General features: G+C 40.4%; 1 protein-coding gene across 1 annotated transcript; it reads right to left on the bottom strand.

The window, feature by feature from the left end:
- Nucleotides 1–9,716: 9,716 nt before the first annotated feature.
- Nucleotides 9,717–17,538, bottom strand: LOC130367402 (uncharacterized). Its single transcript, XM_056569821.1, has 2 exons — nucleotides 16,821–17,538; nucleotides 9,717–12,711 (listed from the first exon to the last, which is right to left on the bottom strand). Exon 2 carries the CDS (start codon nucleotides 12,708–12,710, stop codon nucleotides 9,717–9,719), a length of 2,994 nt encoding a protein of 997 aa, XP_056425796.1. The 5' UTR covers nucleotide 12,711; nucleotides 16,821–17,538.
- Nucleotides 17,539–20,046: the final 2,508 nt, after the last annotated feature.

The following is a 20,046-nucleotide window of genomic DNA, read 5'->3' as shown; positions in this document are numbered from 1 at the left end:
TTCTCCATCTTCTGTATACACTAGATACAGCTATCTATAGATAGCTGTATATAGTGTATACCGGCCAAAGGGTTAACCTACACTGTACAGCACTTTAGTTGCCGGGCTGGTTTAGCGCACAGCTCAGCAAGGGGTTAAGTGAGCCAGCAATGTGTATACTGTATATACACTGCAGGCTCACTGTAAGTTCTTGCTGGGCAGTATGTATTCCTATGTATATATATATACTGCTCAGGATCAACTGTAGCCTTGAGAACAGCTGATTCCGACAGTCACTTCAGGAGGATCGCAGGGGTGTCAGGAGGAGTGACATACGCTGGGATCTGTCCCTCACTGCAGGTACTCCAACTCCCAACATGGAGCACACTCTGCTCCATGCTGGGAGCTGTAGTACCTGCATTAATAGACAGATCGCAGCGAGTGTCACTCCTCCTGACACCCGTTGCAATCCTCCTGTATAATGTATGCATGCAGCGGCCGCTCTTCTATGGTCCCCTGCACTGCCGTATATATACACCTATTCCTATTTCCCACAGAGTTGTGATTGGCTGGAACCATCTGTCCAATCACAGCTCTCTGCGGTAAATACAAATAGATGTATATATACGCCAGTGCAGGTGACCATAGAAGAGCGGCCGCTGCATCCATACATTATACAGGATCGTAACGGGCCCCTGCAATCTGTCAATTAGTACAGGTAACTACTACTCCTATCAAGGAACAGTGTGTTCCATGCTGGGAGTAGTAGTACTACCTAAAAAATATAAAAATAAATAAAAAGTGAAACACACACACACACACTACATTGTTATTATTGTCGGCTACATTTTTAGTGCCCTGCCCGCGCACATAAATTGATCCCTGTGTAAAAATTAATTCAAATTTTGTTATAAAAAAAAAAAATTTCGTTAAATACAGTTTTTTCCATCACTACTGTATCTTTTTTATTATAATTTTTTTAATGGTACCCTACTAAATTTTAATAAAAAAGGTATCTCCAACACTTTTTTGATCGCTAAAGTCCAAAAGGGAATAAAAACCACCTGAAAAAATGCCAAATTTAAAACCCACGTGGCGTTTTTCTTGGCGTTTTTTCACTTCCATAGACTTCTATGGGAGAAAAACGCCAAGATTTTCCCGAAAAAAAGCCAAAGTCTCGACAAGAGGTAGTTTTTTAAAAACTGCCAAGGAGTCCAAAAACGCCAAAAGGATTTAAAAAACGCCAAACTGAAAAAACTGAAAGTGGATTTGGCATTTTGCAGTTTACTTTTGACTTTTTACTTTAAATTGTCACAGAAAAAGCAAACGTCAGTTTTATTGTGACACCAAAATTGTGTTCAACAAATAATATTTTTTGGTTTGCACCAAACATATTATGATAAAGTGACAGATGTCATTTCAAATTACAGTTGCGCAAAAAAAAAAAAACAGGCCCTCATATGGATCTGAATAGGGAAAAATAAAAGAGTTATGGCAGGGAAGAAAAAACTAAAATGCAAAAATGAAAATTGGCTGTGTCCTTAAGGGGTTAATGATGATATTTTGTAAAAAAAAAAACATTTTCCTTTACTATTATGAACACCCTAGTTGCGTTTTATTGATCATAGATGCGATCATGTGATATGTGATCCCGTTTGTTGCCATGGCTGCAGGAGGCCAGCTTATGGCCTCCTGTCTACCTAGTGTAGTAGCCTGTAAGGTCCAGCCATAGGCTGGATTGCACAGGCTGTTAGTCAGTGTAGTACTGACTTTTATACTGTGCTACAGTACAGATGTACTGCAGCATAGTATAACCCGTAAAAAGTGAAAAGTATAAAAATAAAAAGGTTTTTAAATAAATTAATAAAGTTAAAAAACAAGCTCATTTCCCCAAATAACTCCATATCTAATAGGTATTGCCACGTTCGTAAAGACTTATACAATAAAACGATAATGACATTTATCCCACACATACCTATAAAAAGTACAATCCCACAAAAAATAAGCCCTCACACAATGCGGTTGGACAAAAAGTAAAAAGTTAGAACATGACCACACAAAATGGAGGAAAAAAGGATTTTGTTGAGAAAAGAAAAAAGAACATAAAAAAGCTATATAAATTGAGTATCGCCTTAATTGTACTGATCCACTGAATAAAAATAACATCATTTTTACTATACAGTGAATGCCATAAAAAAATGCCAGACTTTTTCCCAATTTTTCCCAAGATTTTGGAGTTTTTCACAAAAAATGCTGCATGAATCAACAAAGATTTACCCCTACTATAAAGTACAATATGTCTCGAAAAAACAATCTCAGAATCGCGGTGCTGCCGTGGGGATCCCTTCATCCAAAATGGCGGCCGGAGGTCCCCTCACCTGCCTTCGCTACTCTCTCGCGGTCTTCTCCTCTGGTCTGACATCGAGCAAAATCACTGATAATACTGATCAGTGCTATAGTGCAAATGATTGCTATAAATAGTCCCCCTATGGTAAAACAAAAAGTGTAATAAAAAAAAAGTTAAAAAAAGTTTACAAAAATGTGAAAAATCACCTTTTTTTTCCCATTTTACCCCCAAAAAAGTAAAAAAATTATGAATACACATAGTTGCTATTGCCGCGTGCGTAAATGCCCGATCTATCAAAATATATCTTTTGATAGTTCAGGGAGGCAGGGAGCAGTGCTGAGCTTGTCTGTGTCCCAGCTGCAGTCTGAGATTTCGGACACCAGCATGAGTCTGAAATCTATTAAAAAAAAAAAAAAAGGCTTGCGACCAGGACTGGTAGGGAGACCCCTAGTGGTCATTTTTTTAAAGTGGAAAATTAAATAGAAAGAAGCATATTTTTTAATAACATGCTATTGGAAAGTTATTCTGCATACATTAATCTATAATATATCAAAAGTTTTTTTTCATGAAAGGTACCCTTTAACCTGTTAAAGGAGATATCCAATAGTGAAAAAAACGAAATTAAGTACCTGCCACAATGTAGACCTTGCCTCCATCATCCCACAGCACTTTTCATTATTTGTCTGACCGCTCCAGTTTGTGAGATATGCTGCAATGAAAATCCCTGTACTTCCTGGTTATGGAGCTCAGCTCCCATGATCCTTTTCACTCTCACACAGCCGACTTCCTCCCAAGTACAAAACATAATCTACGCCCCCATACAATAAAAAAACGCCCCCAAGCCGTCCTCTAACACGCCCTACTATGCTAAGTCACTGCCCTTCCTAGTGCTCACCAATCACAGCCCTCATAGCACCACCAATCACAGCCCTCATAGCACCACCAATCACAGCCCTCACATGTGAACCAATCACAGCCCTCAGTTTCATCTCGGTCAAGTGGTTTACTTGCTCCCTAATAGCAGGTCACTGAGAAGAGCAAGTGATATGAGAAAAAGGAGCTGCTGCAGGTGCTGTTCATACAAGGCTTGTCTGAAGCAGAATAACATCAAAATGGTAAGGTAGAATCATTTCATAGTTCAATTTCTCTGTAATTGTAAGCTGCATTATGGAGGAAGGCTACAGTGAGGGATAGTTGCATTGCTATAGTTGAATTGCTGTATGAATGGCTGTATGTATGAGAGGGAAGTGTTGTTTACACGGGACTGCATGTTGGAAGGGGGTGGAGCAGTGTTATTTACATTGGAATGCATGTTAAAGAGAAGGGAGTAGTTATTTACATGGGACTGTATGTTTTAGAGAAGGGGTTGGTGTTATTTACATGCAACTGCATAGTGGAGGGGGGGGGGTTGTGTTATTTACATAGGACTGTATGTAGGAAAGGTGAGTAGTGTTATTTACATGGGACTATATGTAGGAGAGAAGGGAGTAGCATTATTTACATGGGACTATATGTAGGAGAGAAGGGAGTAGAGTTATTTACATGGGACTGTATGTAGAAGAGAAGGGAGTAGTGTTATTTACATGGGACTGTATGTAGGAGAGAAGGGGGTGGTGTTATTTACATGGGGCTGTGTTATGTATAAGTCAAGGAAGTGATATTTGCATGGGAACGTATATTGGAGGGGACTGTAGCTGGCTTGTTCCCTTGCACTTCAGTCTGTTGGGGGCGCTATTTGAAGTATCTTTACAATTATTGGTAGGGGTGGGATGTAGGGCTTCAATGGGGTCTGCTGCTGATTTTCCACAGTGGAAATTCTGCTGCCAAAAATCTGCAATAGAGAGCCTGCCCCCATTCAAACTCACAGCAGGACACACTACCTCACAATAAACTGCTACCTCACAATAAAATCCGCCCATGTGAACGAGCCCATTGGGTCTGTAAACGCAAGCCGATTTTGCATAGATTTTTGCTGCATAAAATCCACCGCTGATTTTGCGAGGATTGACTTAAATAGATTAGCAGAAAACCTGCACTAGTGTCAGATTTGCAGAATTTCTGCGGACCCATCGAAGTCAATGGTAGCAAAATCCCCCGCAGATTTTCTGCAGAAAATACCCTGCCAGAAATACGAACAAAATCCGCTTGTGTGAACGGACCCTTAGAGGTCCCTGATTTTTCTGGTCATTGACTTCAATGGGTAACAATATCTGCTACAACAAATCTGCAGCAGAAAATATGCACGTGTGAACTGACCCTTAGGACTCGTTCACAAAGACAGATTTGGTAGCAAACTTGCAGCGTATTTCCCGCTGCGAGTTTGAATTATGGTGGGCTGTCCGCAGCAGACATTTTGACAGAAGAATTTCCCCTGCTGAAAATCTGCAGCAGACCAATATTGGATGCACTGCTGCATGAGTGGATGGTGGGGGGGATGTATGGGTGGATGGTGGGGGGATGTATGGATGCACTGCTGCATGAGTGGAATGGATGGACGCACTGCTGTGTGGGTGAGGGGGATGGATGGATGCACTGCTGTGTGGGTGAGGGGGATGGATGGATGCACTGCTGTGTGGGTGAGGGGGATGGATGGATGCACTGCTGTGTGGGTGAGGGGGATGGATGGATGCACTGCTGTGTGGGTGAGGGGGATGGATGGATGCACTGCTGTGTGGGTGAGGGGGATGGATGGATGCACTGCTGTGTGGGTGAGGGGGATGGATGGATGCACTGCTGTGTGGGTGAGGGGGATGGATGGATGCACTGCTGCGTGGGTGGGTGGATGCACTGCTGTATGGTGTGATGGATCGCTGTAGGGATCTGCAGCCCTACATACATTTTTAGAACATTACTTTAAAAAAAAAAAAATTATAAAAATGTGTATGTGTGTGTATATATATATTCTCTAAAATGACTCACAATTTTTTTTTGTAACAGACTTCTGAAGATATATTTTTTGATGAGCTTAGTATGCACACAGAAACTGTGAGTTCAACCTCAGAATGGACACCAAGCATGGTATTTATTTTTTCAATAATATATGTAAAAAATATTCATTATTAATAAATGTAATTACATTTTATAATTTTTTTTTCTAAGGAAAGTGAGGAGGAAGAATTCCAGCAAGGTTTAGTTGTACCGTACCGAAGATTTACGGTCATTGAAAACACAGTAAGTATATATTTTCCTACTAATGTACAATGTTTTCACACGTATATGATTCTGTTCATATTTTATGTGCAGGATTTATTAATGAAGAGTGTACTGTAAAATGACTGAATACTTCAAATCCAGCACATCAATTCAGAGCAGATTCCTATACATGTTAAAACACACTAATGAGGTAATCCTGTATTTTAAAGGGGTAGTCCAGTGCTAAAAAAAAAACGTATCCCCTATCCCATGCATAGGCAAAAATCGTCAATGCAGATGTTTTGGACTGCATCTCCCATGATGCTTTTGTCAGCATTTTGGCTGTAAGAGCAATACAAAAAGGTAGTCGAAAACATCTGCAGTGCCGAAGATTGCCTATGCCTGCCCTATACTAAGGATACAGGATAAGTTTCATATCGCGTGGGTTCCAACCACTGGGGCCCCCCGCAATCTCCTGTACGGAGCCGCAGCTCCCTGGCGAGATAGCATTTGTCAACCACTTCACAAAGCGGCGGCTGACAAGCCCCCTCAATACACCGCTATTGCAGACCCAGAGATTTCATAACACAGTGCTTCGGCTCTGCCATAGAGTTGTATTGAGTTGGCATCTCACCCGTTGCTTCATGCAATGGTCAACACTCCCCCTTCCTGCAGCCTGCTGAGGCCCCTTACATGAGATTGCGGGGCAGTTGCACCCCCTGCGATATGAAACTTAGCCCCTAGGATAGGGGATAATTTTTTTTCAGCACTGGATATCTCCTTCAACTGTATCAGCAATTAAATGTAAGGCCCTAAAAGTTTTCCTTATGCATGGCACTCTTCTAACTTCCATATTCACCTTTGGAACAGTAACGTAACACTAACAATATAAAACTAACCAAATTTATAACTTTAAAATAACCCCATGGTTACTTTGACCACCCTCCATGCACGCGGTGCTTGTTTTTTTTTTTTTTTGATTGCCTATAGTATACAAAAGACCATGCAATGACTTCGTTATAAACATGATTTCACCTATTTGATACCTTTTGCCAACTTACAACAGAAGTATTGATTTTGTATTATGATTTACTATTCAAAGGCTTTTCAGGAACTGCTACAGCAGTTGCAGGAAGAGCTTGATTCACAAAATAGGGTGAGTCCGTGGTGTTTTCAAAACGATCCTCAGTGGGGTCCAAATGAGCAGCGTCCTGTTCCAACACCAGACCCAGAGGGGAGATTGCAGAACACAAACTGGTGTTTGTGCAATCATTGTAATCTGATGACTTCTTTGGAGGAAAGTATATGTTGCAGTGAATTTTCCCAAATAACTACTTTTTGTGGAGAACATGAATGTATATGCTTACACCCAGTGTTTGAAACAATGGTCCTAGATGAATTTCAACTGAGACATTACATCCGAATCTTAAGATGGATAACTGATAACCAGTTGAACAGGGATCCAAATAGGTATTGTGTTTGGTATGTTGTGTTATTCTATCGCTGATCTTGTTGTTAGAAAATTTATACATTTGTATATTTATTTCCCATTTCAACCTAAAAAAATATATTTTTTATAATTTTTTAAAAAAGTGTAAGGATTAAATGTTCATGGCAAGTGCAATGATATGCATATAAACATATTTTCATAATTGTCAACTATATTGAGTTTATTTTGTCGGCTCTATTTTATTGTTTTTATTCTTCTTGAATCTCATTTTCAAACAGTTTTTTCTTTACTAAAAAAAAGGCTATTTTTTTTTAACATAAATCTTCATATAATTAAATATATATATTTTTTTTTCAGGCACTTGAGATGGATTGCATATGTTTCTTTCACAGCTATGATCTACGGTCACTTGGGGAAGGGACACAGGGTCCCCATCCCATCATGTGCTGTTAATAAAATAAGACAAACATTTCCTGAACAATCGTCGGAGTATACAGGATTCAAGTGGTTCCCTGACTACCCGAGCAACAGGACACCATTTGGACAATATTTTTAATCATTATTTTTCTAGTCCAGATTTGATTTTTTTTTTTCACATTTATTTTACTTTGGTTTAAAAAAAAAAATGTATAAAGTTAAATTAAAAATCTTTTATTATTAATATTGTGTCTGTAATTTTTTTATTTTTTAAATACATTTTTAAAAGGCAATATCCAGTGCTGAAAAAATTATCCCCTATCCTGAGGATAGGTCATAATTTTTAAAACACCATGATGTGTTCAACCGCTGGGGCCACCCGTGATCTCCTGTTGGTGGACCCGGCAGACTGCGGGAAGGAGGCGTGTTGACCACCATACCATGTGGTGGCTGAGCCTCTCCCTCAATACAACTCGATGGCAGAGTCGGAGACTGTCCAGGCATGCTGGGAGTTGTAGTTCTACAACATCTGAAGGACCAGATATTGCAAACTACATGCCCAGCATCCCTGACTGTCTGTGCATGCTGGGAATTTTAGTTTTGCAACAGCTGTAGGCACACTGGTTGTAAAACACTAGAGTCTGTTTCCTTTCTCAGTGATTACAAACATTGTGCCTCCAGCTGTTGCAAAACTACAATTCACAGAATGCACTGACAGACCGTACATGCTGGCAGTATTAGTTCTGCAACAGCTGGAGACACACTGGTTGGAATCACTGAGCTAGAGTCTGTTTCTTAACTGAGTGGTTCGCCCACCAGTGTGCCTCCAGCTTTTGCAAAACTAAAACTCCAAGCATGTACGGTCTGTCAGTGCATTCTGGGAGTTGTATTATAATTTTTTCTACAGCTTGGGGGTGCCCCCCCCCCCCCCCCCCCGAGTGAATGTACAGGATACATTCACACTGGCGGGTTTACAATGGTTTTCTTTCTATAAATTTGAGCTTCGCCAATTTCTCAGCCACAGCTCAAACTCCAGCGGAAAACTCACCATGAACCCACCCGTGTGAATGTACCCTAAAAACGCTACACTAACAAATAATAAAAAGTAAAACACTACTTATACACACCCTTACAAGTCCCCCAAATAAAATGAAAAACATCTCATACAGCAGTGTTTCCTAAGTGGAGCCTCCAGCTGTTGCAAATACCACCTCCCAATATTGCTGGGCAACCATAGACTGTCCTGGCAGGCTGGAAGTTTTGCTACAGCTGGAGGCACAGTGTTTGTGAAACACTGCTGTAGGGTTTTTGGTGGAGACAAGCCACATTCTTGTATCCGGGTCCACCACTATTGCAAATTCCATATTAAGGCCTCAAATGCGCATGGCGCTCTCACTTCAGAGCCCTGTCGTATTTCAAGGAAACAGTTTAGGGCCACATATGGGGTATTTCCGTACTTGGGAGAAATTGCGTTACAATTTTTTTTCCTATTTTTCAAATGTTACCCCTTATGAAAAGGTAAAATTGGGGACTACACCATCAAGTTATAGTAAAAAAAAAAAAAGAAAATTTTTTACACTAACATGCTGGTGTTGCCCCATACTTTTCACTTTCATGAGAGGTAATAGGAGAAAAAGACCCCCAAAAGACACTATTTCTTCAGAGTAGGGAAATACCCCATATGTGAGAGCAAAAAGCTCTGCAAACGAACTACATGGCTCAGGTATGAGAGCTCACTATGTACATTTTGAAGCCTAAATTGGTGATTTGCACAGGGGTGGCTGATTTTACAGCGTTTCTGACATGAATGCCCCCAAAAAAAAAAAAAGATGACCACCTTTTTGTAAAGTACACCCCTCACGGAACATAACAAGGGTTACAGTGAGCCTTTGCACCCCACAGGTCTTTGACAAATGTTTGTTAAAGTTGGACATGAATTTTTTTTTTTTTTTTTGCCTGAAATGCTGGTGTTACCCAAAATTTTTCTTTTTCACAAGGGGTAATTGTAAAAAAAGCCACCCAAAATTTGTAACACCATTTTTTCTGAGTAAGAACATACCTCTTATGTGGATGTAAAGTGCTCTAAGGTCAAACTACAGGGCTCAGATGAGAATCAACGCCATTTTGTTATAAAAACCCTCAGTACCTGAGTACACCTATATAAAATACCATAGGAATTAAATTTAGCAACCATTTTTTATTCTACATTTAACTATAATTGTTCTACATATAATGTTTTAAGAAATTATGACAACAGTACTTGTCTAACAAAAAACTGTTATTAGAATAATTTTTCAAATATATAATGAATAAAAATGGTATTGTACCGATCAGGTTACAAAGTGCATTTTATAAAAGAAGTGCAATAATTTTTTAACAAATGGGCAATGTTCATTCAAATCGTGACATATAGTCAGCAAGTAAATCTGCAGGATCTGGTCGCGGTGTTGGGGCGATGTTTCTTGGCAGGCTTTCTCTTCTTGAATGCCAATCACTATCATCTGGATTTCGAACCATTTCAATAATTTCAGTCATAACCTCAAAAAGGAAGTCCTGACATGTGGGTTCGTATACTGGCTTCACAACCCATGCGCGACGAGCCTTGGAATATTCGTAGCGGTGTCGTACTGTTCCCATTGGCTCACCAGCATCTGTCGCCTTCCTCACCACCGCTCTTATTCTTCCGACATTGTTATTATGGTCCATAGCGGCTAGCTGGGTGCGAGCTACCATTGAATCCATATAGAAATGTATCCTTTTCGGTCTGTATTTCAGAACGATGCTGTGATAGACCTCCAACTCGCCTGTATGACAAAAAGATGATAGCTGGCGAATATCCCTCAAAATGATAGGATTCAACACAATTTTGCATAACACATTGTGTGGTGTCAACTTTGGTGTTAACCACTTTGTGTTGTTTTTTTTCTCTTCTGTTAGAGGAGGATGTAGACATTCTGTATAATTGCTATCCTCATCTGTCCATTCATGTTGATCACAAACATGGTACACTAGTGACTTCCATCTTTCCACTAGAACACCTGGATCCTGACCACAGGTGCGTGAGCACCACCAGAGATGGTTCTTTATGGGTTGTATCCACTTATTTAGCACTTCATTTGCTTTGTTTTTTGCCCCGGCTGCTATTTTGTTACCCACGGATTTAGCCAAGTGCCAAACGTCAAACTGGTGCTCAATGTATGGGTACTGTTCTCTCAAAATCTTTCTGATAGATACGTGTCTATCTGTGGCAATCTTAGCTATGTGTAAATCCTTTTCAATCAATTCTTCCAGGGTCTTTTTGAATGCCATTTTTTCCAGAGAGACTGAGGTAGTAGTTGGAGTTAGTTGCTCAACTGTAAAAGCACAAATTTTTTTAGTTACAGCGTCCATTAATGTATATGTACAATATTTGGCGCTGAAGCCAGGCGAATCACATTGTCCGTCTCCTATTAAGTATGCAGGGGCTAATTTGAGCTTGTCAATGACTGACTTCTGTTCCTTCTGCCACTGTTTATCAATTCCTGGGAATATGAAATTATTTTGATGATTGAAGAAAGTGCTTCGGCCTATTGAAAGCATGTTCAAAAATTTTAGGAATGTAAAAATCTTCGAAATACTGTTGCCACTGACAACTGTTGCAGCTGAAAGAAGGACATTTCCAGCCGGAGTATTATTCACTAGGGGCTGTGATTTCCATAGCTTACGAATATGTCCTTTGTTGCATTTTACATGTAATGAGAACATACTTCCTTGCATATTTTTTTTATAATGTGTTATTCTACACACACTCTTCTTCTTTGCAGGACATGGTATCATTCGAATCAGCTTTTTGAAAGCTGATTCGAAAATCAAGAATTTCATGTCACGAACCACGTCCTCATTTACATCGTATAGATCTTCAAAACCGGGCACTAGAGTGTTGGAATTATCTTCACTATCGATTTCTGAAAAATCATCTGGTTCCTCTTCCATATCAGTGGCATGAAATGAGGTATCTTCTATATCAATGAAAGTAGATATAGTTGTCTCATGTTCAAGTGGTTCTTCCACGCCTTCCTCAATAACTGTAGGTTCTGAATTATCGGGAGGCATTATTTGTGAACTTTCCTCCGCATTTATAACCTTCTCCGTTATTATACTTTTGGTTGGTTGATGATATCTGTCAATGAATATGGGTGAAACGGTTTCAACAGGAGTCAATTTGACACAATAGTTATGCTCCTTTTCAAATCTTTGTTGCTGCAATGCTGTCAGGTAAACATGCTCGGCTGGTGTTATTACAGTAGTTGACTTGAATTGAGTTCCAGACAGAATATTGTAATCTTCACCAGGTGAGTGTGTTAGATTAGCTATTTCAGTTGGTTCAACTTCAGGAACTGTCGCGGCTGGATCATGTGTAATGTTTTCGATTTCTTGCATCTCACATTGTGAAGCAATATCAATATCTCTTGAAGATACAGTTCCAAATGAGGCAGATGTGCTTGGCCCAGCCTCTGCAAGATCTTTTTGACTAATTATTCCAATCAATGATTTCTTACATTTCTTTCTTTGTTTTTCAAATTTACTTGACTGTAACTGATGAGCGATAAATGGCGTTGTATTTGTTGCCACACTTCTCCTCTCTGGACTAGATTTTCTTTTGAAGCTTGAGTTTGAAGCTTGAGTTATTGGAATTTCTAGTTCACTTCCACTTTGAATAGGAATGATGGAAGACATAGAAGAGGTCAAAACAGTGGATGTAGTTTGTGGTTCTGTTGCTGAAAAGGTAACTGTTTCTGAAATGGTAGACGCTGCATATGAAGTTGACAAATGTCCAGTTTTAAGTTTTTTCTGTAATGGCGGGTGTTCTAGTGTGCTCTTTGCTTGTAATGGTATGACAGTTGAGCTTATAGAAAGGATAGATGATATTGGTCCAGGAAATTGTGATGAAGCAGTTGTTACTGTTGATGCTACAGCAGATGCCACACTCCATGTGACTACTGTAGATGTTGTTGTCAACACTGATACTGTAATGTCACTTGAAGTACAAATGGAAACTGATGCACATGTTTCAACTCCTGGCAAGTTCTGTTGTACAGTGGATGGCAAACTTCTTTGTGGCCTTGGAGGAAATATAGTAGGCACAGCATCCTTTAGGAGAATTCGACGATCCGCCTCATGGTGATAAGAATAATTGTCAAAGTGTAATGAACACATGCGGAAGCTATCGTTCACCTTTCCATTCAGAACTTGTTGTACTTTTTGATCAAGATTATTTTCAAATTGTCCAGTTTTTTGCAGCCATATTCTAATCCTTGAGACATCCCAAGGGAAGCTATGCATTATGACAGAAGGATCACGCCTACGCGAAGTACTTGGGCACCCCTTCACAATGCAAGACGGCATTCTAAAATATTACAAAGAGACAATTTTTAATACATATCATATAATACCTAATTTTGAAAAGGGTTGGAAAATGATCACAATAAACTCATGTTGTGTAAACTTTATCAGGACAATTACCCCTAATAAAAACCAAAATAACGCAAAAAAGCAGCTTTACAATCTATAACACACAAACATATACTTGGAAGTTGACAGGTACATCCAGCTAATATTCCTTTAAGCGTGCACCGTGCATCGGTTGGAAAATCATGCTAGAAGTGATCTATGTGAATGACAAAATTCCCCCTGGTCCGACAACCACAGCACTAAAATTGTGGACTGGCTTTCAAACAGTGGTGTCCTGCTTCTGCATATCTCCAGTAAGCAGCTTTCAGTAAAAAGAGCCAATGGCCCATGAGACATAACAAGAGGCCATAACTTCCTCTTTGCTCTTGCGCATTTGTTATCTCAGGAGACAACGGAGCGCAGAGGAGAGTAACTTAAGATAACTGAGGGAGCTGCTGTAGCTGAGGGGAAGAAGAACCATGGGATATAAGTATGGCTACCTTATTTTTTTTTTTAAGTGGAGGGGGGAATTTTTTTTGGATTGATTATTTGTATTTATGCAGGGAATCATTCCTCAGTCGATGTGTCCAAAGCTGAATAAATCTTTAAAAAAATTCAAACACACCCTCCACCGTCATGTTATTATTTTGAATAGTTTTACACTGATAAACTTGTTGGAGACTAGAGTAGGTGGGGGTGGGGGTGGGGGGTGATGGTGTAGATTGTGGAGCCAAGACGTCTGGGTTGGCTAAAGTGCAAAAAAAAATTTAGAAAAAATGTCTAGGATGAAAAATCTTAAGACTACTGATTCACAGACAACCCCACACCCTCATATTTTTTTTCTTGAAGACATTTAGACTGATAAACTTATAGAGGACTAGAGTAGGTGGGGGGGGGGGGGGGGGGGATGGGGCAGATTGTGGAGCCAAGACGTCTCGGTTGTCTAAATTGAAAAAAAGAACCCTCACATTTTTTCTTGAAGACATTTAGACTGATAGACTTATAGAAGACTAGAGTAAGGTGGTGGTGGTGGTAGTGGTGGGGGGGGGGGGGATGGTGTAGATTGTGGAGCCAAGACGTCTCGGTTGTCTAAATTGAAAAAAAGAACCCTCACATTTTTTCTTGAAGACATTTAGACTGATAGACTTATAGAAGACTAGAGTAGGTGGTGGTGGGGGGGGGGGGGGGGGGGGGATGGTGTAGATTGTGGAGCCAAGACGTCTCGGTTGTCTAAATTGAAAAAAAGAATTGTTAAAAATGTCTAGGATGAAAAATGCTAGACAACTGATTCAGACAACCCCACACCCTCATATTTTTTTCTTGAAAACATTTAGACTGATAAACTTTTAGAAGACTAGAGTAGGTAGTCTTCTAAAACATACATAAGAAAATAAATATATATATGTTTGGGAAAAAAAATATTCTAGAGGGTAATTGTCCATTACCATTTACCTCCTCATAATATATAACAATCCTATAACACAGTGGTGTCAAAACAGCGGACCTTCAGATGTTGAAAAAATACAACTCCCAGCATGCACGGACAGACTAAGGCTATCCAGGCTTGCTGAATGCTGTCCAGGAACTCTGGGAAATATAGCTTTGCACCATCTGTATGGCAGCATTTTGGACAACACTGCTGTAACAGATTGGTTGCTATTGGCAACAATACAAAAAGTATTTTTAAAATGCCATATATTAAATGAGCAATACAGTGGTGAAAAACGTATCCCCTATCCTAAGGATAGGGGATAAGTTTGAGATCGCGGGGGTCCGACCGCTGTGACCCCCCGCAATCTCCCGTACGGGGCACCGGCAGCACGCGAGAGGGGGGCATGTTGACCACCTGCACGAAGCGGCGGCTGACACGCCCCCCCAATACAACTCTATGGCAGAACCGGAGTGCTGCCTTCGGCAATCTCCGGCTCTGCCATAGAGTTATATTGAGGGGGCATGTCGGTCGCCGCTTCGTGCGGTGGTCAACACGCGGCTATCTGTACAGAGAGCCGGTGCCCCGTACAGGAGATCGTGGGGGGTCACAGCAGTCTGACCCCCCCGCAATCTCAAACTTATCCCCTATCCTTAGGATAGGGGATACGTGTTTCACCACTGGACTACCCCTTTAATCTTAATTTTCTAACATTTTTTACATTGCAATATACTTAGATAAGTATATGTGTTTATTCATATATATATATATATATATATATATATATATATATATATATATAAATATATAAATAAACAGGTAAAGAAGCACACTGATAAACGTAGATGGGAGCAGGCTTTGGTTGGACCTTGGTCCTAGGTCACTTTGAATACAACAGAAGCAGGCACGGCAGCACTCCAAAGTAGTGGTGAATAGTGGCTTCTATTATCACCAGAAAATGTACAACGACACCTCACGGCTTTGATGATGGCCACGTGCGGTGGCTAAAACATCGTTGTACATTTTCTGGTGATAATATAAGCCAGTATTCACCACTGCTTTGGAGTATAGTCCCCCACATTAGGCTGGCAGTATGTTCCCCCACATTAGGTGCAGTATAGTTCCCCCACATTAGCCTGGCAGTATAGTCCCCCACATTAGGTGCAGTATAGTCCCCCACATTAGGCTGGCAGTATGTTCCCCCACATTAGGTGCAGTATAGTCCCCCACATTAGGTGCAGTATAGTCCCCACATTAGGCTGGCAGTATAGTCCCCCACATTAGGTGCAGTATAGTCCCAACATTAGGCTGGCAGTATGTTCCCCCACATTAGGTGCAGTATAGTCCCCCACATTAGGTGCAGTATAGTCCCCCACATTAGGTGCAGTATAGTCCCCCACATTAGGCTGGCAGTATGTTCCCCCACATTAGGTGCAGTATAGTCCCCCACATTAGGTGCAGTATAGTCCCCACATTAGGCTGGCAGTATAGTCCCCCACATTAGGTGCAGTATAGTCCCAACATTAGGCTGGCAGTATGTTCCCCCACATTAGGTGCAGTATAGTCCCCCACATTAGGTGCAGTATAGTCCCCCACATTAGGTGCAGTATAGTTCCCCCACATTAGGCTGGCAGTATGTTCCCCAACATTAGGTGCAGTATAGTCCCCCACATTAGGTGCAGTATTGTTCCCCCATATTAGGCTGGCAGTATAGTCCCCCGCATTAGGCTGGCAGTATAGTCCCCCACATTAGGCTGGCAGTATGTTCCTATGTTCCCCCACATTAGGTGCAGTATAGTCCCCCACATTAGGCTGGCAGTATGTTCCTATGTTCCCCCACATTAGGTGCAGTATAGTCCCCCACATTAGGCTGGCATTATAGTTCCCCACATTAGGTGCAGTATAGGAACATTATATATATATATATATATATATATATATATATATATACACAGACACACATATATATATATGTGTGTGTGTATATAAAGAAAAGCTTTTTCAGCTTGAAAAAGGCTCTTTATGAGCTGACACGTTGCTGTTCTTTGATATGAGGGAATAAAGTTCTCACGTTTTTTTTGGAACTTCTGGAGTACTGTGCCAATTTTTGGATTTTATCTGCATGGACCCTGATCAGGTTCTAAGCAGTGGACAAAGCAGTGCTGCATTTTTTTTTTAAATGTATATATATGCATACACACACACATATATAATGACGCAAATATATATATATATCAATATAAATGTATATATATATATATATATATATATATATATTCGTGTTTATATATACACTTGTATGCATCTCTCTCTCTCTCTATATATATATATCCATATACATGGATATATATATATAGATTATATATTTGCGTGTTTATATACGTGCGTGTATGCATATCAATATATATATATATCTATATAAACTATATATATATGCATACACGCCCATATATAAACATGTAAATTTAGATATATCTATATGTATCTATATATACACTCACACTAAACAATATTTCAAATATAATAAATATATTATGCCATAATTACACATAATAATTTACAATATTGCTAATTTAGCTAATAAACATAGCTACTAAACATAATTATTTACAATACAGTCATGAAATAAAAATTACCTTTATGAATAGTTGAAGTGATGCACACTGTAATGTCTCAACATAAAACCACACAGCACGTTTTCTGGTAGAACAATAAACTTTTATTGCACTTACAAAAGCTTATATACACCAGGGGTAGGTACAATACTACCCTTTTTATTTACATATATAATTATTCAAAACAATTAGAAGACAGCAGACAGCAGAAGTCAGGGCGCCACTATGTTGATTGCTATGCCGACCATACGTCCATTCATTACAAAGCTGTGCTATCATGACATAACAAAAAATACAAGAAGATGCAAAATACAAGAAAACAGTGCAGGGGGAGAATGAGGACTTACACCAGTGGTCCTCAACCTGCGGACCTCCAGATGTTGCAAAACTACAACTCCCAGCATGCCTGCTAGGAGTTGTAGTATTGCAACATCTGGAGGTCTGCAGGTTGAAGACCACTGACTTACACAGCTCCTTCCCTCCCCTGCTCTGTCTACATAGGACACACAGAGCAGCCATGGCTTGGATTTTTTCACTGCAGAAGACAGTGCAGGGGGAGAATGAGGACAGACACAGCCCCTCCCCTCCCCCAGCTCTGTCTACACACGACCTCATTCATCACGGGGAGGTTTCAAGTTTTCACGGGGAAAACACAGAGCGGGGGAGTGAAGGAGCTGTGTACGTCAGTGGTCTTCAACCTGCGGACCTCCAGATGTTGCAAAACTACAACTCCTAGCAGGCATGCTGGGAGTTGTAGTTTTGCAACATCTGGAGGTCCTCAGGTTGAGGACCACTGGTGTTAGTCCTCATTCTCCCCCTGCACTGTCTTCTTGTATTATGAAGAGCTGCACTCTCCATCCTCCGGGAGGGGGGTAAGGGGGCGTGGCTTATCTCCTGCAGACCTCGGGCTCTGCGGTCAGAATTTTTGAGGGGATAGAGTATGCTGCGCTTGCGCAGCAAAGCATCAGTGATTGGCTTGGACTACAGAGCCAATGTGCATTGTGGAGGAGAGGGGCTGTACAGGGGGAGGAGAGGGTATAATGAATGGGCCGGGCGAAGCCGTGCACAGGGCGGGCAGCAGAGAAGAGAGAAATGACGAGCCGACCTCAAAATGGCCGCTGGTGAAGAGAATGCGTGGGTCGACATGCTGAATTATGCAGCGCTTCCTGTCCAGAGGAAAACCAGGAAAAAAGCTGCTTTCCGTTCTACTTGGTTTAAGTGAGTATATTGCATTGTTATATAACTTTTAAAACTGTTGCTAACTGTATAGAATTTTTCACCGTTGGACTACTCCTTTAAGGACCCAGGACCTACCAGTACGTCCTGAGTCCGCTCCCATTCTATAACGTCAAAGTTGAATGCCGCGTCTAAAGTGAAAGTAAAACAATGCCGGTTAGCTCAGAGGACTGTTCGGGATCGCCGCGGCGAAATTGCGGCATTCCGAACAGCTGTAAGACACGAGGAGGGTCTCCTACCTTGCCTCCTGGTGTCCGATTGCCGAATGACTGCTCAGTGAGATCCAGGCATGAGCAGTCAAGCGGCAGAATCATTGATCAATGGTTTCCTATGAGAAACCATTGAACAATGTAAAAGATCAGTGTGTGCAGTGTTATAGCCCTTTATGGGAGCTATAACACTGCAAAAAAAAAAGTGAAAAAAAAAGTTAATGAAGATCATTTAACCCCTCCCATAATAAAAGTTTGAATCACCCCCCCCCTTTTCCCATAAAAAAAAAACTGTGTAAATAAAAATAAACATATGTGGTATCGCCGCATGTGGAAATGTCCGAATTATAAAAATATATCATTAATTAAACTGCCTGGTCAATGGCGTTCGTGCAAAAAAAATTTCAAAGTCCAAAATAGTGTATTTTTGGTCACTTTTTATATCATGAAAAAATGAATAAAAAGCGATCAAAAAGTGCTATCAATGCAAAAATGGTACCGCAAAAAACTGATCACAGCGTAAAAAATTAGCCCTCATACCGCCCAGGGGTGGATCCAGAGTCTAGTCTAGACTATTAGAGAATTTCGTTTTGGTGGACAGAAAATAAGGTGTTGCTTAAAGAACTTACAATATTATTAAATGTATCCAGTATAATAATCAAATACACCAATTGCCACAGAATGGCAAAGCGCTAAAGAAGTTTTTACAATTTAAAACTAGTTGTTGTTTCACCCATCATTACTGCAAAACTTACAAGTGACTACAGCTCTGATGGGACAGTCAGGACAATACACAATTATATCAGTGACTACAGGTGACGTCTTCTCTATAGTCTTTCCTTATCTAATTCAGATGGTACATACCGCCAGGTCCAGCTAAATGTTCTCGCTGAAGAACTTGATGCCCAGACGGCTCCTCACTATGTCAGCGGATTCTGAACCTCTATATGAAAACAAGTATTATTATAAAATGGCCAAACATCCTATCCTTTGAATATAATTCTGACACACTGTACCCTCCGAATATACTACAACTCACTTTACCTTTTGAATATAATACTGCCACACACTGTACACAATGAATATAATACAGCCACACATTGTACCCACTGAATAATACTGCCTCACATTGTACCCACTGAATACTGACACACAATGTACCCACTGAATAATACTGCCACACATTGTACCCACTGAATATAATACTGCCACACACTGTACCCACTGAATATAATACTGCCACACATTGTACTCACTGAATATAATACTGCCACACACTGTACCCACTGAATATAATACTGCCACACACTGTACCCTGAATATAATACTGCCACACATTGTACCCACTGAATATAATACTGCCACACTCTGTACCCACTGAATATAATACTGCCACACATTGTACCCACTGAATATAATACTGCCACACACTGTACTGACTGAATATAATACTGCCACACACTGTACCCACTGAATATAATACTGCCACACACTGTACCCTGAATATAATACTGCCACACATTGTACCCACTGAATATAATACTGCCACACTCTGTACCCACTGAATATAATACTGCCACACATTGTACCCACTGAATATAATACTGCCACACACTGTACTGACTGAATATAATACTGCCACACATTGTACCCACTGAATATAATACTGCCCACACACTGTACCCAATGAATATAATACTGCCACACATTGTACCCACTAAATAATACTGCCACACATTGTACCCACTGAATATAATACTGCCACATATTGTACCCACTGAATAATACTGCCACACACTGTA

This window comes from Hyla sarda, chromosome 4 (assembly GCF_029499605.1).
Source record: "Hyla sarda isolate aHylSar1 chromosome 4, aHylSar1.hap1, whole genome shotgun sequence".
In the NCBI taxonomy this organism is placed as follows: Eukaryota; Metazoa; Chordata; class Amphibia; order Anura; family Hylidae; genus Hyla; species Hyla sarda.
Note: the sequence above shows the minus strand (reverse complement) of the source record. Positions and strands in the feature narration are given on the sequence as shown.